Below are 25,793 nucleotides of genomic sequence, written 5' to 3' on the forward strand. Positions count from 1 at the left end.
ATAAGCGATCTGAGTGCCATATTTTATCTAAATCCGTGCAACTAATGACCTAAAAGTATTTTCGAGCTGATATCATCTTACATCTATTTCGTGTGATTTTTTTTTGTGATAAATATTTCAATAAACTGATGAATTGGGTTCAATTTGACTTTTTAAACATGTGGCAACCAATTTAAATGTAGTTCAGAAAATTAAACACTTTTTTTTGATTGATACCGATCTTTTAATAGTCAATTTAACTTGGCCAATAATTTTTATGTAACCTTTTAAATACGTTGTAACCCTTTTGAAACCCCTCAAAAATATTCTAAATGGTTAGACTAAACATTTCTTAAACACTCTTTCGCTTGACACGCATTTTTTAATATTTCAATAACCTGCGTATTAGTTAACTAAGTTGGACTTTTCAAACAGGCGGCAGCCTTTCTAAGTATATATCAGAAATGAAGCTTTTTAAACCCATTTTTCTTGATAGCCATCTTTCAATTATTAGCCCACTTTGTTACATAAATTTAATTTCACTTTTTAAATACGTGGCAACTCTCTTTAAATATTCCGAATGTTTAAAGTATTTCTAAAGACTCTTTCGTTTGTACGCCCGTATTTTCATACTTCATATAACTTGTGTCTAACTTAATTAAATTAAAATTTTCGAACACCTCTTCAAAAGTATTTTCAAGCTAAAACTTTGTTAACTCACCTTCGTCTAACAATGCGATGCATATTTTAATTAACAGATACATTGAGTTCAACTTGTTTTTTTTTGTAACATGTGGCAACCCCAGTAAATATAATTCAGAAATAAAGCCTTAGAAAACAGATTGTGATTAACATCCATCTTTAAAAAATTCATCTAACTTAAGAAATAATTTTAATGTGACTTTTTACACACGTGGCAAGCCGCTCTTCAAATACTTCAAATATTCAAACTGAAGATTTTTTCACACCCTCTCGTTTGACACCCATATTTTAAAGTTTTATATAACTTTTGTAAATTCTTAAACTTTTAAAACAGGTGGCACCCCTCTTCAAAGTGTTTTCACAATACTATATTATAAAACCCTTTCGTCTGGCATACATATGGTAATGCATATTTATATTACCAAATTCCCTTAATTCAAATTGAATTTTATTTTTTAAACAGAAAAAATTTTTCAAAACCATATCCATTGTCACGCATTTTGTAATAATTAATTAATTTTTTCAAGTAATTTGAATTAAATTTTTAACATTTGGCAACTCTCTTCGAAAAAGTAAAGTATGGTTGCAACTCTTTAGCCTAAGGCCAATAATTTGAAACCAAATTTTTTTTAAGTCTAAGGAACGGTGCGGATACGGCGGCATTTATTATTAAATAATAACAGCTGGCAGCCCTTTTCGAAAAAATTAAACCTTATTGCACATCTACGTTTTTGAAAATCAAACAAACGGTGCAGATCTGATGACCTGGACAAAAAATCCCTCCGCGTATAAATATTAGAAAAACTAAAAGAACTCATGCTTGTGACAACTCATACGTGGTAGCAGCTTGAAAGCAATTTTTTGAACGTGTAAATGCAGATTATATAAGAAAACAAATATTAATGCTCAATTCGGTTGTATTTTCAAAACATTTTTGCCTACCAAAAGCTTTATTAAACCAACCAAAGGCTACCAATTTTGGCCCGATTAAATCAAACGGCAAAACTGCTTAGCAGTTATTTTCTTACACCAAAATAAGGAAAAAAATGAATTTAAAATGAAAGTTGTGCAACATATTGGTCGACGTGAACGTTTTGGTGCTTATTGGGTACGTTCAGAAGGCGCAACAGCTCAGTAACTGTTGCGATTGCACCTTCTGAACGCGTTGTTTTGTACCTCTGATCAACTGAACAGTTGCGTGTTAGATGATCGTAATATTTTTCTGATCATTTGAGACAACGTGTTGTGTGTTTTGAATTTGACAGCTAATGTATCAACCCGTTCAGAAGACGCATTACGATCATTGATTTTTTTATCAACGGTTGCGCTCAACTTCTGCACCTTCTGAACCTACCCATTATTTAATGGAATGATCAATATCTACTGAAAGAAGTTGGAATGTATGTACATATGTTCAGAGCTACTTTGTTGATGGGCCGAGCAATTACAACAGCACATAACTAAATATATTTTTTTCGCGATATCTAGAATTCATTTATGTCATTTAACGTGAAAATAAATACATACATATGTATATATATGCAGCTATTAAGCATCACGTGCTTGTTATACAACTTTTCGCCAATTCATCAATCAAGTTAAATTCGAAATAAATTTCTAACGAATTCGTGAAATCGTCATGACAAATATCTACTTGTGCTTACGTACATAAATGCATACATGTCACCCACAGTTGCAGAAATAAAAAAAAAATTTTAATTCTGTGTGCTGCTAGTCTGGTTGCCAAAACATGCATTGCATTCGCTTGTGGGAATAATTATGACAGCAATGACATTTGCTTACGAAATGGCAATACTGCCGAATACAGTTATGTGATTAGTGGCTCTGTTGAATGTTAACACTATATTTTCATTTTTGTTTTCTGTACAAAAAACGTTTCCATTTATACATATAAGTGAATATCCATCCCGCTGCAAAAGCTGAATGCATATTTTATTAAAGTGTCTCTTCTCTGAAGACGTGCTTTATTCAATCAAGGTGTTTCTGATTAATGGGAGTTTTCGAGTTAATGCCTTTTGAAGAATATATTATAGTAACTACACTGAGAAAAAAAAAAACAAATTAACCATAATGTCTTTATTTCAAACAAAAACACATATGATTTTGCGCCAAACAGGCTTCTGTTGCTTTCAACAGATTTATTTTCGGATATTTTTTCGCTTGAACAGTATTTGGTCGTGCACTTCACAGATGCTTTCTCATAATTAAGAAAAACCGAAAATAAAAATTTTTAATTAAAAGTTCCGCCTATTGAGATTTGAACCTGGTCAGTCTTGGCTGCAACCAACTGTAGCAAGCATCTCTGCGCACTCAGCTACAGGCACAACATGTAAGGCTATCTGCACACTTGTTGTCCAATCGTGATTGCGTTATCGTCTCCCCCAGAAATTTTGAGCGGATAACATGCATTTCAATGGATTTCTGCACATTTGTCGTTATCGGTTAGTTATCGGCAAATCGTAGAAGATGCAGAAACGTATAAATAAAACACTGTCGTTTGCTATTCGTTACGTTTACATTTTATGCGGAAAATTTAATAAAAAAGTTAACATTTGCATTAAAATTACATAAACATGAGTATTTCTTGCGTAAAATCTGTGGAAATTATTAAAAGGTAGATAATTGCAGTAAAATTTAATAAGTGTTAGAGTTTTAACTACGTATCGAATATGACGAAATTGTAAAAAATCTCTGCGTGCGTGCAAAAACGCGTTTTAGAAAAAGAAAGAAAGATAGATCAATGAAAAATAATGATTAGAACTATTGCAGCACAGTTCATAATTTTGAAATTGCAGGCTTTTTGTAAAAATTTTGCGAAAATGTCAATAAAAACTACAGAAAATACTTGCTCTAAGTGAATTTTTAGACGCCAAATGAATTGAAATACTACGATCAGTGGCGGATTTACCGTGAAAAAAATTTGATGTTGGCTTTCTTTAAAAGCTGAAAACCTTTATTCAAAGTAAATACCCATTTTTCATCTTAAATTGTAAGTAAAGTATAGTAAATAACTTAAATTTGAATATCACTATTTACTGCTAATCGTTCCAAAACTGGTACTTTTACTTCAAAATAGTTTTCTTATCGGAAAAAAGGCGGCAAATTCTGAATTACAAATATGTGACAAATATTCAAATCCGCCACTGATCACGACCGAGTGTGCGAAAGTGTAGTCGTCATGTCATCGTTGCATCATGATTGTGACGACGAAGCAACTATGGTTGAACGACCAATGTTCAGAAAGCCTAAGTGTGCTTTCATATGTTCGCTTTGAATCATCAATCCAAATTGCGCTACTGGTACATTTGTACAAATTTGTTTTTGCTATTTACAGAGTGGCGTTGTTTGGCAATTTTTTATTGGGCTGAATTCATACTCCATAAAAATTTCTAGACAACACCATTCTGTGATCGGTCGGACAAACTTTTCACAAGCAACAGAGTGGCGTTTTTTGAAATTTTATTATTGGGCTGAACTAATTCTTGATTAAAATTTCTAGACAACACCACTCTGTGATCGATCAAACAAATTTATATTTAAGTTTGTTTAAAAAATACTTTTCTGTTCAAAAATATCGAATCGCTATCATGAAAAAACCAAAAATGACGCATGGAAAACTTTGAGCGCTTTGGGCGACCTCTAAATATTCGTGATATAAAAAAAAAAAAAAAAAAATAGGGGCATATTTTTTCGGTGTAGAATTCTAGGGGGTGAGGGCATACAAATTCCGACTTTACTTTTTCCACATGCATTTTTGGACCTCCCTAATGCACATGCATATGTATGAACGTAAGTCCCCACTAAGCCGAATAACCAAGGTTATCTCTGACGCCGGCATTAGGCCTCAGTGTGCCTTTTGTCATACATCGGATTTTATGTAAGTTCGCAGAGCCGTTAAGTGAATGTCACTGTGTGCTGGTTACTGAATAACAAATGCAAAATGAACACTGGCGAGTTGGCAAAACATGCAAAAGCAATGTATGTATGTGAAACTAACACATTTACACCAAAAGTTGAACAGCACCGGCAGCATAGGTGGGCGAGCAAACACAAAGTGGCGAACTCATTTGGCGAAATACATACATGTAACGCAGCACAGTGGGGAGAGAGCATACAATTTTCGCGAAGTAGATAAGATACGCTTAGCTTCAGATATCGGAAGAGAGGACTACCATCTGACAAGCATGTCTCCATATGTGGTATGTGAGAAATTGACGGGATCTTCGTCGTGATTTGTCCGTACAACGAATTCTAAAGAAACTGCAGAGATGATGAAGGGGTAGAATTCATTTATTCCTTCCCAATTCGCTCTCAACTTCTTCGAAATAACTGGGAACAACTTTAATGTAGAGAAAAAAAAGCCGGATGAGCTAAAATACATGTAGGAACAGGTCTGAGAAAAGCATATCACGCGCACCACAGTGGGACAGTGAGAATTCTTAACTAGATCAGACCATTTTACGTAAGCTAGTCTGAGGGACTGGTTTAAGTACACATATATGGCTTAAGATATTTCACGAGGTGTTACATTTTTCGACAAAAACGTGTTGTTGGTCGAAAATGATGGTACACCTATCTAGGAAAATGCACTATTTTCAGTATAACGAATAAGATTCCATCGCGAAGTTGTATGTAAATGAAAACTTTAAAAAGATGTACTAAAAAAGGTAAAAATAGCCACTTATGATCATATACACGTAGTCGCGTGTGTAAAGTATACGCCCCGTAGCACCATATGCGGTAACCTTACACGTTTACTACCTTAACCTAAGTCATCTATATACCTATTTGTCTCCAAAACAAATTTGAACGGAAATTCGCTCCAAAAAACATCCCTGTCCCCTGTCGGAAACAACAACAACCATAAAGGAACTTATTTATAAAAGGTATTTTTCTGTTACCAAACGATATCTCCTTTAATATTTGAAAAAATTTAATGAATGATATCTCATTTTGAAGGGGGGAAGCTCGCTTACACGCTAAAAATAATCACGTTGTTCAAATTTAGTTATTTATTAAAAAAAGGGGGATTTAAAAAGCTGAAAGCACTGCACCCGATCAATAAAGCGCTATATCCGCCATAATACTCCATCAAATTTAATGTTTGAAACACCATTTTGAAGAAAAGCTTCACTGCTAGATGTAAAACTTTTTTATTAGTGTTGCCACCCGCTTAAAACTTGAGTGACTAAATATATATTGACTAAAAGTTTGCATTGCGTTCAGTGAATGGAAGGCATTTAAATGCACACATAATCGGAATTAATAATTTTGAAGAGAGTTGCCAACTATCTAAAAATACTAATCTTTAAATGCATCTTTGTATTTTTTTCCAAGTTATTTTCCAGTTACCAAATGATATCTGCTTTAAAATTTTTCATTTAGAAACTGAGAAGTTCACGTAATAGGCGTAACTCATCTGAGTCTCGGACCTCACTATTTGGGATGAGATTTCAATGGTTCCCAAAGAAGCACTAAGCGTAGTACTAGATCGATTTTTGGAGACATAATTAAAGCTCACTGTAGATTTTATATGGACGCGCACAGAGTAAAAGCTCTCTCTATGCATAACTGAGTTAAACATTCTAAAAATAGAATTATTAACAAAAACCAACAAAACCAGCAACCACATGATCTAGTTTAAATAACACTGGAATAGCTGCGCTTGATTGTAGTTGGCTTCACAAATGAAAAAGTGGAAAAAGCAACAAGAATTCACAAGGCGAACTTAGCACGGTGTATAGGCAACCGGCTGAGTCAGCTGGGGTCGTTGGAGCGAATGCCACTGAAAGAAGTCTGATAAGGAAATGTGGTAATTTCCGACATAGCTATCAATTCTACCATATTTTCAAAATTGTTGTTGCTTTTCCCCAATAGTTTGTCATCAAAAACGGCCTCAAGCTCAATAAAAAATTGTTGAATATTTTGAAGTACCTTATAACTATTATTACAATTAAAAAATCATAAAATTTCAAAAGTTATAAATTAGCTGCGACAGATATTTGGTGGCACACTCTTGAAACTTCAGAGATATGCTGTATTTGATGCCAACTTCCATTGCCTCTAATATTAACATTCTATTTGAAAACTTCCCAAAGTTATTAAAAAAAAAACAATTATGCTTTTATGAGTGACAATGAAAAATGCGTCTACAACCCCTGTTTGTATATAATACATGTGAACATAAATTAATAAACTAAAAAAATAAATCATATACATATGTGTATACAATAAAAGAATCACAACAAATATGAGTTATAAGATTAGAAACAAATTTAAGCACATTCCAAATTTTGTCATTGAATTCAATGAAACTATACGTACATATCATAACATTTGCATACTTATTGACTTAAAATTGTTAGACAGTTTTGTTAATAAGTTCCATATAACTTAAAGAAAAATTTTAAACACTTTAAAATTCTGGTTACAAGTGTTTGACGTTCAGCATCCACTGTACGTAGGTGTTACTCTGAAGTTCTCGTGCTAAATGATTATGTGAAGCTTTGACGGACATTGCCGTGAATTTCAACTCCGATTTATGCGAAACCGCATTTTGTAATATTCAGCTTTTACATATTTTCTAATTCAATGCAGTGTAGTGGATGAGTACTTGTGTTTTTGACACATGCCTTATGTACGTTTACGAATACCGTTGAATTTTGTGTGGCAAGTGGTGCAGTTGTGGCTTTTTATACTCGGTGCTCTACCTTTGTTGCTGACGTTGATTGACGCTAATAATTACAACGATGTTTATTGCATTGGCATTTATGGCAGAAATTAAGAGGATTTTTTATTTTTTTAGTGAAGTGCGAGTCAAATTATTTGTTGACTTCCGAAAATAACCCACTTATCATAATTTTATTCTCATAGTCACAAAAATTAATAGTGTGGAGAATGGAATTTTATGCTTAAAGTTGGTTGAATCAGAATGGCGTTAAACCGCCGAAATCATTGGCCAATAGATTGCGAACAATAGGAGGATTTTCAGATATGTATTGTGAAAATTGGTTTTTCATCAAAACAATTAAAATTTCATCGTTAAAATTAGTTAATTAGTTATTGTATTTGAATCCATAACGGTTTATGTATACAAAATACATTACTTTATTTATTACAAAGGTCAACAATTAAAAAAAATAATTGGTGCCGAGTCGTCGTTAGAGGTTTTTCAATGGGTGTGCATTGAAAACAATAAAAATATATTTTTAAATTTTCTCCTATGTTTAGTTTTAAATTTAATTTCAGCTTTGCATATTGGCTGCAAATTGATTTTATTATCATGTTTTCTTCGCGTAGAATTTTTCTACTAAAAGGTTGCCCGATTTTCTACGATGGCATCTTTCCCCCATGCAAAACTTGGACTAGCTCAAACAGACGGCAGCGTTAATCCGGATTAACTCGGACTTAATCCGGATTAACTGCAGTTTGTTACTGCGCTTGTTCTGCTATAGTCAGACCAAACCTTACGTGCCACCGCACATGTCTCGTTCCATGACCTTATTTTTCCCCAAAAGTGAAAATGGATCTCTTACATTCATCCGAGCATGCAAAGAGGAATTATCATTATTTTCAAATAACTAAGAATGGGATGCCCCAGTTAAGAACTCCATCCAAATGTGCAGAGAAGCTATCCCAATGGAATTTGACACCGAAACTAGCAATGTGGATGTACGCCGCGCTCTAATATGGTGGCCAGGCTTAAACAAATAGTAGCATGTTCGCATATAACTTGAGCCCCAAAATCATGCTCTTCAGAAGCACTTGATATTCTTCTCAATATGGTACGCAAAGGAAGTTGTGGGGTGAGGCTCTGAGGGTCGGGTCTGTGAGGAACGACGATCTTTGGACATAGAAAATATTCCGAAAGCAATTAAATCCATGTACCAGATTTTGGCTTAAATATACAGGTACGGCTCCCATTCAGAAAGAAATCAAGAAGATGTCAAGTTTTTGATAGGGACGCCGCCTTTATTTATACACCTTGCGGTCCCTCTAGAATTTCATTAATTCTATATCCAGAAAAGCTGCTAAAGTATACTGCTTCATGTAGTGCAGTGATTTTTGATGTCTAAAGCCAGACACTGCTAAAATTATGACTAAAAGGCAAAATATATGCGCTAATATTTGTTATCAATTTCTTCTTTTGTATCCCAAAAACTTTCGTATGCTTGGACCTAAAGCTATATAGTTTTTTCCGTTAGGCAAAGATATTGCTAGTGGTAATAATAAAGCATTCCCACGATACAGTCTTGTACATATATATATAACCACAAATCTAACTTCACAAAACAAAAGTAAGACAAAAAAATTAAAATTTGATAGCAGTCAAATTAAGGACATCCTAAAATTTTCAATTAAGTTTTGTTTTATTTTATATTAAGTTTTCTCAATCGAGAAATAAATGAATGACTGAAGATATAAAATCTGTCTTTTTCAAAATTTCAAAATTCTGCTAAAAACCCATGTTATACAGGCCTACTTATTTTGTGCTGGTAATAAAAGTTTTGTAACTGGTAAGTAAAGTTCTCGTTTCCGTTTTTGATAATCATATTTTTTAAACCTTCGGTTACAAAACGTTCAGTAACGATAACAATAACGCTTATACCGAGTGTATAGAATTTGTGCGTGTTACATAAAGATCTTAAAATTTTTGTAACCCTCTTCAACATGTCTTCGAACTAAATCTGTCTTAAACCCCTTCTTTTGATATATTTTTTTATTTTTTTATTTAAAATCTATTTATTTATTTATTAAAGTCTATGAAACAGAAATGTCTTACATACATTGGAGCATCAAAAAAAGAACATTCGTATACATAATTTTACCTTATTCCCTGAATTCTGGCTTAATTTCAGTTTTTAAACACGTGGCAAGCCTGATACATGTAGTTTGGAAAATATGCTTCCTCGACACCATTTTGATTGATACCCATATTGTAATATATTATTTTACTTGATAAATAATTTTAATTGAATTTAATTTTAAAACGGGTGACAAATCAACTCAAAAAATATACACGTTTTAACTTGAGATTTCTAAACACTCTTGCGTTTTGTATAATTTAATTGAATTCGGCTTTTCAAGTAGGTGGCAACCCTCTTCAAAATATTTCAAGCTACAACCTTATTAAACTCCTTTGTCTGACATCCATATTGTGATACATAATCCAATTACTTAGGCCCCTTAATTTAAATAGAATTTGATTTTTCAAATAGGTGGAAACCATTCAACACGTAGTTTAGAAATAAAGTCCTTTCAAAACCATTTAGATTGATACCCATATTGTAATATATCATTTCACACAGGCGGCAACCCTTTTTATACGCCGGAATAATATTCTAATGGCCTTATTCATAAAAAATAAAGTAGTTTTATAAAAGGTTTATAAGTTGAAAATAGATGACAACGCCAATTTATAAAGCTCTTTAAACTTAGTTATCTATATCTATATCTATACTAATTATATAAAGATAAGTCCTTTTTTTGTAACAGGTAATCTCGCGAACGGCTCGTCCGATTTTCATGAAATTTTGAATATAAATAGCTTTCGGTAACCACCATGTTTTAAGCTAAAAAAATCGTATTTATGGTCCGATTTGCTCAAAATTCGGTACGTAGGTAGCTTTTTGCCTGGATAAGCTTATTGATTTCATGCAATTTCGAATATAAATAGCTTTGAGCAAGGACCATATCAAGGGGCAAATTCGTCACTGGGCAAGATTTTTTTGCGCCAATCAGAAACAATGGATACTGTCAAAATATAATTATAATATATAATATATCTCAACTAAAATATATTTGGAAAGCCGTTTTTTAGTTTTCGTAAGGCTGAGGAGATCGGCTGAACCGATTTTTTTGAAACTGCCACCTGCCGCACGTGACCCAAGGATGGTTTTAGACTAAAAAAAAATATATATGTAAAGGGGGCGTGGCACTTCCCATACAAACCGAATTTCTCATGCTACATATCTCTGAAAGTGTGCACGGTAGAGTTCTGGAACTTGGTATGGAGATATACGAAATCAATCGCATACCCTTGGAGAAAAATTTGAGCTATTGTAAAAAGGGGTGTGGCATCTCCCATACAAACCGAATTTTTCATACTGCATATCTCTGGAAATCTTTTGGTAGAGTTCTGGAACTTTGTATGGAGATGTACGAAATAAATCGCATACTCTTGGAGAAAAATTGGAACTATTGGAAAAGGGGGCGTGGCATCTTCCATACAAACCAAATTTTTCATATTGCATATCTCTGCAAGTGTTCATGGTATAGTTCTGGAACTTGGTACGGCGATATACGCAATCAACTCTTGAGGAAAAATTTGAGCTATTTGAAGAGGGGTGTGAGGCCTACAAACGTACCGACCTTTAGCTATCTTTGAATGTATTTTTTAATTCTGTTGTAGGTGTGTTTGTGAGTGAAATCCTCTTAAATGGTTGTACGGATTTTAACGAAACTTTTTGTGTGTTTGAGTGGGTCTCTGGATGGTTTAGTTTCACAATTTAATCCGACAGTTGGCTCTGTAGTTGAGTTATTACTAAAAATCTTATTTATGATCCGATTTGGCTAATGTTTTAAATATGTATGCAATACTATTGCAAGCCAAGTGGTGCTGAAGTCGAGCTATTACTAAAAATAGCCAAGTGAGAAAAGGGTCCGTGAAGGTCAGATTAAATCGACCTGTTGCACCATTGAGTATATCGAACGCTCCTGCGTTGCGATACGCCCAATGGATGAGATTTTCCAATATTATTATGCGTTCCAACTTTTAAGGTATTTCGTCTGAAATAAGTATATGTATATTGCATTTCAGTAGAACAATGATTCGCACGGATTTTGAAATTGCCACCAACCATACTGTAAAGCTTCTAGGACATTCACTATAGAACCGGGTCATTGTTGCCGCCTGGGAGTGAAGAGAAAAAAAATCTATTTCGCTTTGCGAATAACCGTGCTATGAAATGCCGAACAACTGGAGAATTTCAAGAACTTCTTCACGGATATAACACTTTCCTTAGGTTATTTAAAGCGGCAAATGACCACCAAACGATAATCTTAGAAGACGAATGTGCCAATGAAAATCGTAAACGCGAGTTGTTGGTGAAAATGTTGGACCAAAAAGTTTCAATAAAATATATGAAAATTTTGGGCGGGACGAAGTTCGCCGGGTCTGCTAGTTTTTTTTTTTTATAAATAAGGCCATAAATGTTTAAACTAAATGTTTCTTATAATTTTTTCGTTTGACACCCATGTTTGAATTTTTCATATCGCTTGGCAATAATTGATTTAAATTCGATTTTTAAAATAGCTGGCAAACATTTTCAAAATATTTTCAAGCCACAGCCCCTGAATACGGATACCCACCCTGCAAGAACAGTGACTATCATTTGACAAATCATTTGAGTGGCAAGAGTGATAGAGATTTCTGTCACTGGCTACCTACAAGTTTCTATCAAATTCTAAAGGGCAGTGTGAAAAATCTGATGGAAACTTTTGTGTACGTGTGATTCTTCATCTCCTTCTAACATATACGTTCTGGCATATTGCTAGACTGCTTACTCCCTTTGAGTTCGGCCTTCAAATTTTAATCATCAGTGATGTAAATCTTCGACAATTATGAGTGATCAACCTTGATAGAACTATAAGTCAGTAATGTGCAATCAAATTTGATGTAATAACCGATCAATCATGACACATCAGGTCTGTCATGTTTTCATATCATTGTTGATTACTCACAGTTGATGTAAAAATTCGTCTAGTTTGATCTCTCTCCCACGATATAGAAATCTATCATTAATGACACATGTAATACTTGTTTTTTCTTTTATTTTCATAAAATCTTATGAACTAATTATTGATCGTCAAAAAATTAGAAGCTAAGTACATTACATCAAATTAGAAGCTAAATACATTACCCTAAGCACAGTACATTAAACATTAATAAACAAAGGAAATGTGGCCAAAAATTAAGCAAAATAAGGCGTTTCTATTATTTTTGCCACCAACGCACATATGTACATACTTAAATCTAATATCCTAATATTATACATTGCATTGAGCTCAATTGTCTTCCTGATTTCATTTTCGAACTCAACAGGACCTTTCTTTTTAAATGCATCTAAGTGGACTGAAATAGATTATCAAAAAATTTGCATTGTTAAAAGATATGTACATATGTATACGGTAGTGGCCACATAATTAGGGATACTATTTATTTATAAGTTTTGACCATTTATTTAGGAACTTGCGTCGATTTTTGAGAATTTTTGACAAAGTATGTTAAAAAGATTTATATATAGGTATATAGTTATAAATAAATAACGAAAAAATAAATGTTCAGAACTTGTTGTGTCCCTAATAAGTGTACATGTACCTCGTAGGATTGTGTCAACCAGTATAGGTTTGTTTAGTGGTTTTCTCTTCCGTCACAGTTAAGCTGCGGCAATGCTTCGTCCGAAAATGAATGTTTAATACCGCTGGCTACGTCCTCAGACACACCTTTTATTTTTGATAAATGTAATTGACCTTTGAAAAATTTATGTACAGCAATTAGAACGTGAAATATGTATTCCATAATATAATTCATTATCATGGCTTGTGCATACGCTGGATCTTTTAATTTTGTTTCTATTAAATCCACAGCGCAATAGGACTGCAGTGGTAGAGAACTAGCGATGCGATGCAATTTTCAACATTGGATTCGTAACTCCGTTTTTATTGCTCATGGCGGTATTAAAAGCTCTTTTATTCATTTTAAATGAAATATTTTATAAAACTTATCTTTATTTTTCCACATCACTTTAAGTTTTGAGCATCTTTTCGTTTTGCGTGTTCCTTTTTTCTGTTGATGTGCGCATTTGAACTCCTTCAGTACCAAGTACTTTATAATACGGTTTTATTTATTACGTTTATATATAAAAACAATGTCATACCACAATGAAAACTTTTATTTTTACTTACTTTTGCTATGAGCGGGGTCGAATAATGATAAAATTAAAATTAAACTAATTAAGTTCAAAATTATATCCAAGTACTTCAGTACTCGACATTATTTGGCAGGTACAACTACATTTGTTGAGCACAAAATGCAGCCCTAGTTAATCTTGTGGTTACTATGGCAACCAACTACCGTTACTTCGATCAGCATTGACACTCACTTGATCGATCAAATGACAGTCATTCCCTACAGAGCCAAACTGGCATATAAGATTTTGTATATGTGTTAGTTTTCGTTGTGAATGTGTTGGAGTTTCTATCAATCGCGTCTTGTAGGGCATATTGTCACATAAATTTCAAATAAAGAATTCCCTTAATCCAAGCTAATATTGATTTTTTAGGCAGGTGGCAATCCTCCTCCATGAGTATGGAGTGATTTTTCATATCTCCATAGCACGTTCCAGTTCTCTACCACAAATACTACTAGAGATATGTAGTATAAAAAATACCGTTTGTGTGGGAGGTGCCACACCCTCTTGACTGATGGATATAAAAGCTACCCTACGTACTTATGCTTACATATCTATTGAATGGGAGGGAAAATTGTTCACTATATTAAAATGTATTCACAAATATACTTTGTAATGTCGAAATTCGCTACACACTTAAACAACTACATCCAATGTGGTAAAGTATTTCATTTGGTTTGTAATTAATTCATATCTTTGTGCCTAAGTTTCGCCACTTAAGCATCTTGGGTTTCTCCAATGGATACTTAGGAAATATTATGCACAATTAATAAGAATTTTATGATGTGCACGGACAAACACAATCGCGTGAACGAATTTTATTAAATAATCAATAGCGACTATTAACACTAGCAAGCAAAAACAAAATTACATGCTCACGTCCATTGTTGAGTCACAAGGGAGCAATAAAGTCGTTGTAGCAATAATTGAGAGGCTTGGTAACCAAGCGTTGCAGCTATGAAGTTCCTTAGGGATTATGTAGTTGCATACGTTTATACATTTGCACAATCGTAAGAACGAAAAATGTATGTATGTATTTATGTGTGGTTTTTGCGTGTATATGTATATGTTTGCGCACTCATGAAATATGTTTGTTCAGTCCTATTAAATATTTACTGGCAAAATTTATTGCCAAAAGTCGCTACCCCTTCTAATAGCGGCGATTCAAGTAGAAATCGTAGAATTGGTTTCATGACAATGGACTTGCCTTAAAGTGTTACTGGGCACAAGCAGAAATCATTGCAAAGTAAGGTATCGTCACTAGACACGAATAAAGGCGCGTCTGTATCTACACTGACGGGTCCAGGATGGACTGCGGTGTAGGGACAGGGGAATATTCCGAGGAGCTTGGTATCAATCGATCCCTTCTGCTGGCAAACCGTGTTAGCACATTTCAGGCTGAAGTTCTGTAAAGCCTGTAGGATGCTAAATAATAATGGTACTAGAAAAGAAAGAGCGGTTAATTACTAGGGAGTCAGGCAGCACTCCTGGCTATATAATCTACTGTAACCAAGTCCAAGCTAGATTTATCTAGTGCTGCAATAGGCGACATAAAGTTTTTCCTAATAAAAAATCGTGGTACAAAGCTCAATAAAAATATTAAAAATAAATTGTTAATAAGCCACAATAACATTGACATTTTTTTTTTGTTTTGCCGTAATTCAATGTTAAAATGTTAGCTAGATCCTACGGCCATAAAGCTTCATAGATATGTATGTTATTTTAGCTAAAAAGCACAAATATAGAGGGTAATGTATGTCAAAATGTGCAAACAATTGTTTGTCCATATATTCTTGGGGCAGTGTATGTATATTAGGGTAGTCTGTAAATGTATAAATCACATTTTTACATCAGATTTCTTAAGCCCCAACCCCTACAACGATGCTACTATAGTCGAAGATATCACAAATAAATTTTGGTCTCGATCGGACCGTGGCGTTAAAGCGTCTCGCACAGGGGCAAGGTTCAAATTCCTCTATGCAGACTCAAAAAAGTAAGTGCGCCTTGGTCACACTGGAGAAGTGAAACTTACGTTACATATCTATTTTGTCTAATTACCAATATGTATACATACATACATACATCTGCTTTTGCTTTATATTATTATATTTTTTGTATTTTTTCTATTTAGATCCCACCTCTACCCCTGTAAATTCTAACAACATTTATGTATGTTATTCCGTTTTCCTTTATCTTCATTTTTATCTTTATACTCTGTCGAAAACAAAATTGATAGCAACATCCAACATAATATTGGTAACAAAACCAATAAAAATATCGATAACAAAATCGATGACAAATTCGATAGCAAAATCGATAATGATATTGGTAGCAAAATCGATTAGAAAGTCGATAACAAAATCTATTAAAACATCGATAACCAAATCGATAACAGGATCGATATTAAAATCGATAAAAATATCGATAATAACAGCAATATCTTTAACAAAACCAATAAACATATCGATGACAAAATCGTTAAAAATTTCGATTACAAAATGGATAAACATATTGATTATTATATCGATAGGTTCCGAAAATATCGATAGCAAAATCGATAAAAATATCGACTGTAGTATCGATAAGTCCCGAAAATCTCTAAAATCCCAAAATAGTTCACAGATTGAGTCTCTGTGTCTCCATCTATATCCTATTCTCTATAATTACCTTTATTTTAATCTTTCTTCCTCTATCTCCATCTTTACTTTTATCGGTATCCTCATCCTCATCTTTATCTTTATATTTATCTTTGTTTTTACTTTTGTGTTTATACTTTTACTTTTTAAAGTGTTTAAATTTACATTGATCTTCATTTTTGCCTTTATCTTTACGCAAATTTTGTTGTTGTTTTTATTTTTGCCTTTGCCTTTCTCCTTTTCTTTACCCATCTACGTACTCCCCTTTACTTTCATTCTTGTATTGGTCTTTTTCTAAGTGTTATTCTTCAACCTTTTATTAGCAAGTTTTTGTTAAATTCATACCATGTGCATACACTCAAGAAGCACTTGTTTCAGCGCCAACCATTTCCGTTGCACTATTTCCGTTGCATAATTTCCATGTGCAATTTCCGTTGAATTTGCCAAATTACTCCCAACCAACCAACCGCCGCAAAAGAAGTTTCACTTCAAAAAAATGAAAATTAATTTTTTTTCATCTCATACCCAAAATCGATACTACCATAGTCGAAGATATCACATGTAAATTTTGGTCCCCATTGGAGACGGTTAAGGCGTATCGCACAGGGGGCAAAGTTCGGATTCCTCTATTGATTTTAAGGACCATCCTTATGTGTATATATACGCTATAACTCTAACCTACAACTTTTGCCGATCAATTTTTATAGCACCACTAACCATATACTAGATAAGTGCAAAAATCCGGTATTTATAGCCATTGGCTTTGGATACATTTCTAAACAGAATTAAACATTTATGGTTTCTTAACTGTTAATATGTCTACAAAGTCTGTTTGCATTGGTTAGTTTTTGGTCGCAGAAAGTGTTCATTTCAGCACTTTGTTACATATAAAATAAATATAGCATTTGAAATGCCAAAATGACCAATTTCTGCGACCAAAAATTAACCAACGCAAGGATTAAAAACATCAAAAATCCAACTCGATAGGCGTTTGGTCAAGCTTTTTCTCTAATAGATGTTGTTACTCAAATTATAGAACTTATGTATTAATTTTTTCAAGACAAATTTCCTGGCGTCTTTTTAGCCTGCGAATGGCCGATTACTACTAGATATACATTTTCTTCGAACCTGATTCGCGCCTTTCGTTACTCGACTTCTGCAGGAGTTACTTACATGAATATGTTATAAGTTTTCTGTTATCTATATGTAGGTTTGTATGAGTGATATTAACGCTGCATTGAAAAATATTGAGTACACTAGTGCAGATTGTTGCTAGTGTTTCGATGGCAATTTCTTAGCGCACGATTTCAAAGTAAATTACAGAATGATAAAGACGTTTCGAACCCAATACAAGACAGACACAAAAGTAAACGGAAATTTTCTCAATGATAAAGTGTGCTGCTTGTTGGTTTGGTAACAGGTTCTATTTGTAAACAAGCACTAAATAGATATGTAGCTACGTAACTTCGACGTAAAATTCTAGCACATATTAGACTTTCTGCAACATAGTAAACGCTTCTGTGCTGGCAGTGAAAAAATTGCAGTTGCAATTGAATTGCAACATTTGTCTCGCTTTATATTTGCCCATTATTCCGTTGATTGGTGTTGTTGCTTATGTCAGTTGCATCGGTTTGTGTTAAGGAAGCAACAACTGTTAGATGTTGTTTTTTTTTTTATTTTGTTAGAGGAAGTTCCCTTTATTCTTTGACATTGATGTATTGACTGGTTTTACACAACTTTTATAGATTTGATTTTCATTGCAGATTTATACAGTGATATTTCTATATGCACATACATATATACATTTGTACATTTCTACATGTGACTTAGACAGCCTTAATATACCAGGAAATGACAGCTGCACAGCTGCAACATTTTGTTCGATTTAACATTGTTTGGCCGAGTTGATAACGCATTCAGATAAATGTGTATATTATGCATTTCTTTGTACATGAGCGTCTTCTGATGCATATATGAATGCACGTAGAAATATGCACACATAGATATTTAAGGTTGTCAGAAAATTAAAATTTACTGCATATTTCTAGTTATAAGACCAACTACTGTTAATTGCATTGTATACTACCTATTTATACATTTGCTTAAGGTTATATTTTATCTTTTATCTACCCTTTTCAATCTAATTACATTTATGTTATTCTGTTTTCCTTTCCCTTTACTTTTATCTTTATACTCTATTGCTCTTATAAGAGAAAATTTTTATAAATATTATTTCATCTTGGTCTTCATATTTACTTTTACCTCTTATATCTTTGTTTGTATCCTGTTCTTCATCTATATATTCACCTAGATGTTGTGAGGTATGATGACGTGATAAGACGCTATATACATCCACCAATTTTTTCACTTCTTGATATGTTTTCCCATTTTTAAAAAGGGTTTTGATAATATACAACAAACCAAGTCATTAAACTTACTTTTTCTTCCAAAAACCGAAAGAGTTTTAATTGAAGTTATGTTTTGCGACTTTATTTGTTCTGCGCTACTATTTCACTGCTCACCTTAAATCCCCCTCGCAACAGGGTATACTTCTAAAAAATTTAAACTGTAGCTGTTCAACGGTTTGAAATTTGCATAGAGTTAAATCATCCACTAGAGATGATAATTAAAATAAAATCTGATTCCAATATCGCGTAGTATGCGACATCAAAGGCATAATGCATCTCGCAAGTGCGTACTACTATTTCAGTGATCGTAACTGTACATATGTGAGGTGATGTCAGGTAATGCGATGCAACGTGATGTGATTTCATGTGAAGACATGTGAAGTGATGTCATATTCTGTTATATGATGTCACATAGTGGGTATCGATAACAAAATCAATAAAATTATCGATACAAATTTCTATAAAAAGTATCGATAGAAAAATTGATAACAATATCGATAAAAATATCGATAAGTTCCGAAAACATCGATAGAAAAATCGATAAATATATTGATGAGAATTTCAATAACAAAATCGATAGAAATATCGACAATAAGATAGATAAAAATATCGATTATTATATCGATAAGTTTCGAGAATCCCCAAAATCTCTAAAGTTACGAAATAGTTCCCAGATTGAGTCTCTGTGTCTCTGGGTTTTCTTTATAATTAACTTTATTTTAATCTTTCTTCCTCTATCTTCATCTTTACTTTTATCGGTATCCTCATCCCCACCTTTTTCTTTATACCCGAGCGCACTTGTGCACAAGGGTATATTAGTTTTGTTCACATAACGGTTGTTTGTAACAGCCAAAACGAATCGAGATAGATATAGACAAATGTATACATAAATGATCAGGATGAAAAAAGAAATCGATTAAGCCATGTCTGTCTGTCCGTCCGTCTGTCCGTCTGTCCGTCTGTCCGTCTGTCCGTGTACACGATAACTCGAGCAAAAATTGAGATATCTTAACGAAATTTGGTATGTAGGTTTCCTTTAATCCAAGGTAGGTTGGTATTGAAAATGGGCGAAATCGGACTTTAACCACGCCCACTTCCCATATAACGGTAATTTCCAGAAATACGAAAACTGCGATATTTTAGTAACTACTAAAGATAATTCACTCAAAATTGATATTTATAATAAGTTTTAGACGAAAAATAAGAATATTATAAATTTTTGGAAAATGGGCGTAGCCACGCCCACTTATGGTTATATGTGTATATCTTGGTAACCGCTACACCAATTTCTTCCAAACTTGGCACAGTTGTTGGCCTTGGCACAACAAACTAAATGGCCGAAAATTTTTAAAATCGCTCAATAACCACGCCTACTTCCCATATAACGGTAATTTTCAGAAATACGAAAACTGCGATATTTTAGTAACTACTGGAGATTATTCGCTCAAAATTGATATTTACAATAATTTTTCGACGAAAAATAAGAATATTATAAATTTTTGGAAAATGGGCGTAGCCACGCCCACTTATGGTTACATGTGTATATCTCGGTAACCGCCGCACTAATTTCTTCCAAACTTGGCACAGTTGTTGGCCCTGGTACAGCATAAAAAATCGCCGAAACATTTTAAAATCGGTCAATAACCACGCCCACATCCCATATAACGGTAATTTAGAGAAATACAAAATCTTCGATAAATCAGTAAATATTGAAGCTAAATTATTCAAAATTGATACTTGCAACAATTCCTTACCAAGAAATACGTTTATGGTAAAATTTTGGAAAATGGGCATGGCACCGCCCACTTATGATCACATATATGTATATCGGTAACCGTTCTACCAATTTGTACCAAACCCGGTGTGGTTATTGTGCTTGCCACGTGTAAGCAAAACGTTGAAAATTATTGAAATCGGACTAAAATAACGGCCGCTTCTCATATAACGGTAAATTTCAGAAATGCTTGAAACTTCAATATTTCGAAATTGAAGGACGCTAATTTACTCAAAATTGATACACCCCCGGCTTACCATCTAGCGGAAGGTTTCGGAAAGGTGAAAAAACATATTTAATACTTGCGCCGGGTATTTAATGTTCGGCTCCGCCCGAACTTAGACTTTCTTACTTGTTATATTTATCTTTGTTTTTCGCCCTTATATATGTAAGTAAAGTGTATAAACTTAGCTTGATCTTCATTTTTGCATTCATTTTACGCATCTTTGTTTTGGCTTTTATTTCTACTTTTGCCTTCATCCTTTTCTTTATCTATTTATGTACTCAGCTGTACTTTCATTCTTGTGTTGGTCTTTGTCTAAGTCTTATTCTTTAACATTTTATTAGCATGTTTTTGTTAAATGGATACCATTTGCATACATTTAAGAAGCACTCGATTCAGTCCCAACCATTTCTATGAGCAAAATGCGTGTGCAATTTTCGTTGAATTTGCCAATTTAACTACTCCCACCCAACCATCCGCCGCTAAGGAAGTTTCACATCAAAAAATATCTGCATTCATTGAGGTAATTCCTATGCATTGATTTATGCAAAAAATAGTCTTTCTTTTGAGTTGATCGCACTTTGGATCTACATATATACATGTGCGATATGTACTTACACATGTACACAACTCGATTCAAAAACACTTATTGTTGAATATTTATTAAGTATGCAAAAAATTAGATTTTAAATAAATAATCTTCTAAAACAACAAAAAACTCTAAAATAGTCATTGTTTTAGAACACCATATAAATCCATATTTCAAACTTTGTGCAAAAATTATAAAAAATCTAGTTTTCCAAATTTTATTCAGATTTTTTCGAATTTTTTTGAGTTTGAAATGTGGATTTATATAGTGTTTGTTATATCATGAGCAAGACTTTTATGGAAAAATAGTAAAAATTAAATAAACAAAAGAAAAGTAGCCAAAATTGATGAAAATGTCATCAACATTAGCTGATCGCAAGTGTACATTACGGTGGTCCTTAAAAAATCAAAGGAGCTATTTCGTAACGATTTCCTCCTCTATCAATTGTTCTTATTTCGATTCGAATCGATTCATATACCAATTTAATATTTTAAAGTCTGCTGATTTAAAATATGGACTTACGATTTTGATATCTAAAAAAAGACTTTTCTGAATCCAGAAAAAACTCTCTAACTTCAAAACTTGGCTAACTGGGCCATTTATGTAAATTTTATGAATTTGCACCTCTTACGCGCCTCTAAGGCACGTCTTTCTGGTATATGAATTTGAAAATATTTCAGAGTACATACTTTTAAGACAAAAAATCTATCTAGGGCAGTATTGTTCGTTAGTGTAAAAAGTAAGGCGGACACAAATGTGCATGAAAGTGGTTCAAAAATGTATGTAAAAAAAATAAGATCGGATTTTTAATGTCGCCACCCCCTAGGATTGTTTTATATCGAAAAAAATATACCCTTATTTTTTTTATTTTGAAAAAAAAATAGGGAGTGCTCAAGGCGCTCAAAGTTTTCCATGCATTTTATATGGGGGAAAAACCACTTTTCGTAGAAATAGTGTAGAATTCTTGAAAATCAACAGCTTTCGATCGGAAAACTTTTCTTATCTTCAGGAGATTCCCAGTAATAATACGCAATTGTCTCTTTAACCATTTTTTCATAGTAACTATATTTTATAGGTCCTCCAAAACCCCTAGAAAATGCAATGGAAAAATCTTTAATCATAAAAAATTGTTAAATAAACAATTGGATATTAATACTGGAAGTCTCCTGTGGTCCAAAATAATAAAGTCGGAATTTTAATGCCGCCACCCCCTAGGATTGTTCTGAACCGAAAATAATTATACCCCTATTTTTTTATTTTGATATCAAAAAATATTTAGGGAGTGCTCACAACAAAACATATTTTCGTAAAAATGGCATACAACTATTGAAAATCAATATTTTTCAATCGTAAAACTGTGGTTCTCTTCAGGAGAATTCAAATATTGATATCCAATTATTTAACTATTTTTTATGATTAAAGATTTTTTATTGGCCCTCCCATTGCATTTTCAATGACCCATAAAATATAGTCACCATGAAAAAATTGTTAAAGGAGCAATTGGGTATTATTACCGGCAATCTCCTGAATATAAGCAAAGTTTTCCGATCGAAAAATATTGATTTTCAAGAATTCTACACTATTTCTACGAAAAGTTTTTTTTTCCACATATAAAATACATTGAAAACTTTGAGCGCTTTGAGCACACCTTAATTTTTTTTTTATATCAAAATAAAAAATTGGGGTATAATTTTTTTTTGGTATAGAACAATCCTAGGGGCTTGCGGCATTAAAAATGCGACCTTATTTGTTTACATACATTTTTGGACCACTTTAATGTACATATGTATGTATGTATTAAGTTTATATATTTTAAAAATCATAAACTAACAGTCTGTTTAACAATAGACGCCTTTGTTTTGAAATAGTATTAACGAATAACCTCCTATAAAAATACATGATGTCGTATTAATAAAAAATGGCTTTGCTCCAATTTGAAACAATTGCTAAGTTTTTGAGTATTTGCTCAGTTTCATATGATAGAAAACTTATTTGAGCATTTGCTCTGTTCAAAAGCTAGCATATGCCCAGAAAAAGGAAATAAAATAAATTTGTCAAAATTTTATAAAATTAAAAATAATATATAGTTTTCTTTTCTAAGCAATTACATCTAAAAATTAAATGAAATCGAGAAAATATTCTTCTTTTTAAGGGAAGACAATCTAAAAATTAAGAGTAAGTTAAATTAAGAAAGAAACGAAATTAGCTAAACAACAGGAAAAACTGAGAGTTTTTAAAAATTAAATGAAATTAAAAAATATATATATTTTTTTTCAATGAAAAAAATAAATTGAAACAGAAAAAAACCTCCGCTACCCGAGGACTGGAACCCGTATTAATTTTGTACCTTAAACGAAATTTTGTATCTCAGCTGCTCACAAATGCACATAAATATTTATGTATGTATAGGGGTATTCACGATCCGGTGCATACTGTCTAGCATGGTGCACAGATAGCATGATTGTTGTTGTTTAATGTGTTCAAACAACAAAAAAAATTAGCCAATCATGCTATTTATACTCTCTATGCACCAGGCTAGACCGTATGCACCGGCTCGTGAATACCCCATATGTATTTGTGCACATGCATTTGAGCATGTGTCACTGCGACTTACCGCATCATCATGCATAGTGATTGCTCCTCTTGCAGTACGCTTTCCAAATACATCATATCCAAGTCGGATACAATAGCAGCATTGATCACCATTATTTCGTCTCCCTTGATAATTCCTGTAACGAAAATGCATACGTACATATAAATGTGAAAACAATTGAAGAATAAGGTAGCGGAAATCTGTATGGAGATGTGACATACTTACATACATAAATGTATGCACACATATATGTATGTAAAAATATACATATATATCTATTTTTGCATGATAACATAGAAAAGGAAACTTCTATGAATTTTTAGCCAAGAACAAAGACGGCATTCGACAGCTGGCAAGCAGGCGAAAGAAATGAAATCTAATAAAAAGCACAGAGGTAAGCTATGCACACGGGCTGACACATATGTATGTACCTATGAATAACACATACATATGTATAATGAAACTATAATATGTAGCCACTGTTGTTTTCCTTTGTGGGTTGCTGAAGAATACCTTGTTATACATTGTGTAGATAACACCTCGTAAAAGCAAGTAAGCATGTACGCAGTTCTGTGAAACGCTTTCCTTTTGTTCTGTTGCATCGCATAACAGTTACAATACAATTGCATGCACGCGAAGTTGATAAGAGACCAAGCGACTGGCAAAATGTCTTGTAAATTTCACACGGCAAACGCTTTAAAGCGCTTACTTGTTGTCACGCATTCGAACGAATGCTCAAGGAAGCATGAAAAGATGTAAAACAAATATATATGTATACAAATCGAGTCCTACTACTCTTACTAATATGCAGTGTAATCATCCGCATGGAAATAAAATCACAAAGGTAAACTAAAGTTTGCAATATTTCCACAACGGTGCCAGTTTTGTGTTATTTTTTGGTTTTTTTGCACTACCTCAATTTGACTCACAGAATATTTGAAGCAGTAAAAAAGGGTATTGCTGAGAAGTAGCTAAGTATAACGGCCATTGGTAGGAGCACTCAATTCTTTACTTTATCAAAGAAGATGGTAAGATAATGTACGAAATACTTTGAGGTTGCACATATCCTAGTTCTTGTTCACCTTTCCTTGAGCTAATACAATGACCATTTGTACTTAGCAAACGGTACTCCCATCGACACTTCCTTAAAGCTTCGATCCATCCCATTACCAGTGAAGGAGAGAGACAAAGCCTCGGATGAGGCCTGCTTCTTTTATAACGACCACGGAAAACGTTCGAACGACTATGATTTGAGGGAATGCACGTGGAATGTCTGGACACTTAATGGGGAAGGTGGTTCTGTCTGGCTGGTTGATGTCCTCGTAATGGCCCTACGCCATCTAATAAATGCGTTAGAGGGGCAAGGAAAAAATGTATGGGGCCTTGCGACATCTACTACAGTTGCCATGAGAGAGAGACTCTGTCGCCGAGTACTGTCATTTACTCCGGTGGACAAGCGTCTTACCACAATCCGCATCAAAGCGAAATTCTCTCACTCATCTGCGCCCATGGAAAAGAAGGACGAGCCATCCAAGCATCTCTTCTGTGAGCACTTGGAGTGTACATACCAATTCAATGCCAAGGTGGGTAAGGAAAGGACCTTTGGCGCCACCGTCGGAAAACACAACCACCATGACGAAACATCTGACAACGGACTGAGGCTGATCGACTTCGCCGGGGCCCGAAATATGGCTGTATGTAGTACTAGTTTCATGTATGAAAAGATCTACCAAGTTACATGGTTGTTTCCAAATCGAAAAACGAGAAACCAAATCGATCTTGTAGTGATAGACGGAAGGCGCGTTTCCAGTGTTTTAGACGTACGTACACTGCGAGGGCCAAACATCGACCCGGAACACTTTATTGTTACGACCATGATACCTCCCGTTTCTGCGCC

The 25,793-nt window shown here is 33.6% G+C and overlaps 1 protein-coding gene across 1 annotated transcript in view; it reads right to left on the reverse strand.

Moving 5' to 3' along the window:
• LOC118745946 (protein still life, isoforms C/SIF type 2-like) overlaps nucleotides 1-25,793 on the reverse strand; it is a gene marked incomplete in the record, with an annotated part of 407,983 nt that overhangs the window by 89,295 nt on the left and 292,895 nt on the right. The window contains 1 exon segment of the mRNA XM_036479612.1: nucleotides 23,918-24,032. Coding sequence (XP_036335505.1) covers nucleotides 23,918-24,032 — 115 coding nt within the window.

This window comes from Rhagoletis pomonella, unplaced genomic scaffold, assembly GCF_013731165.1.
Source record: "Rhagoletis pomonella isolate Grant_MI unplaced genomic scaffold, Rhpom_1.0 Rhpom_scaffold_00010, whole genome shotgun sequence".
Classification (NCBI taxonomy): domain Eukaryota; kingdom Metazoa; phylum Arthropoda; class Insecta; order Diptera; family Tephritidae; genus Rhagoletis; species Rhagoletis pomonella.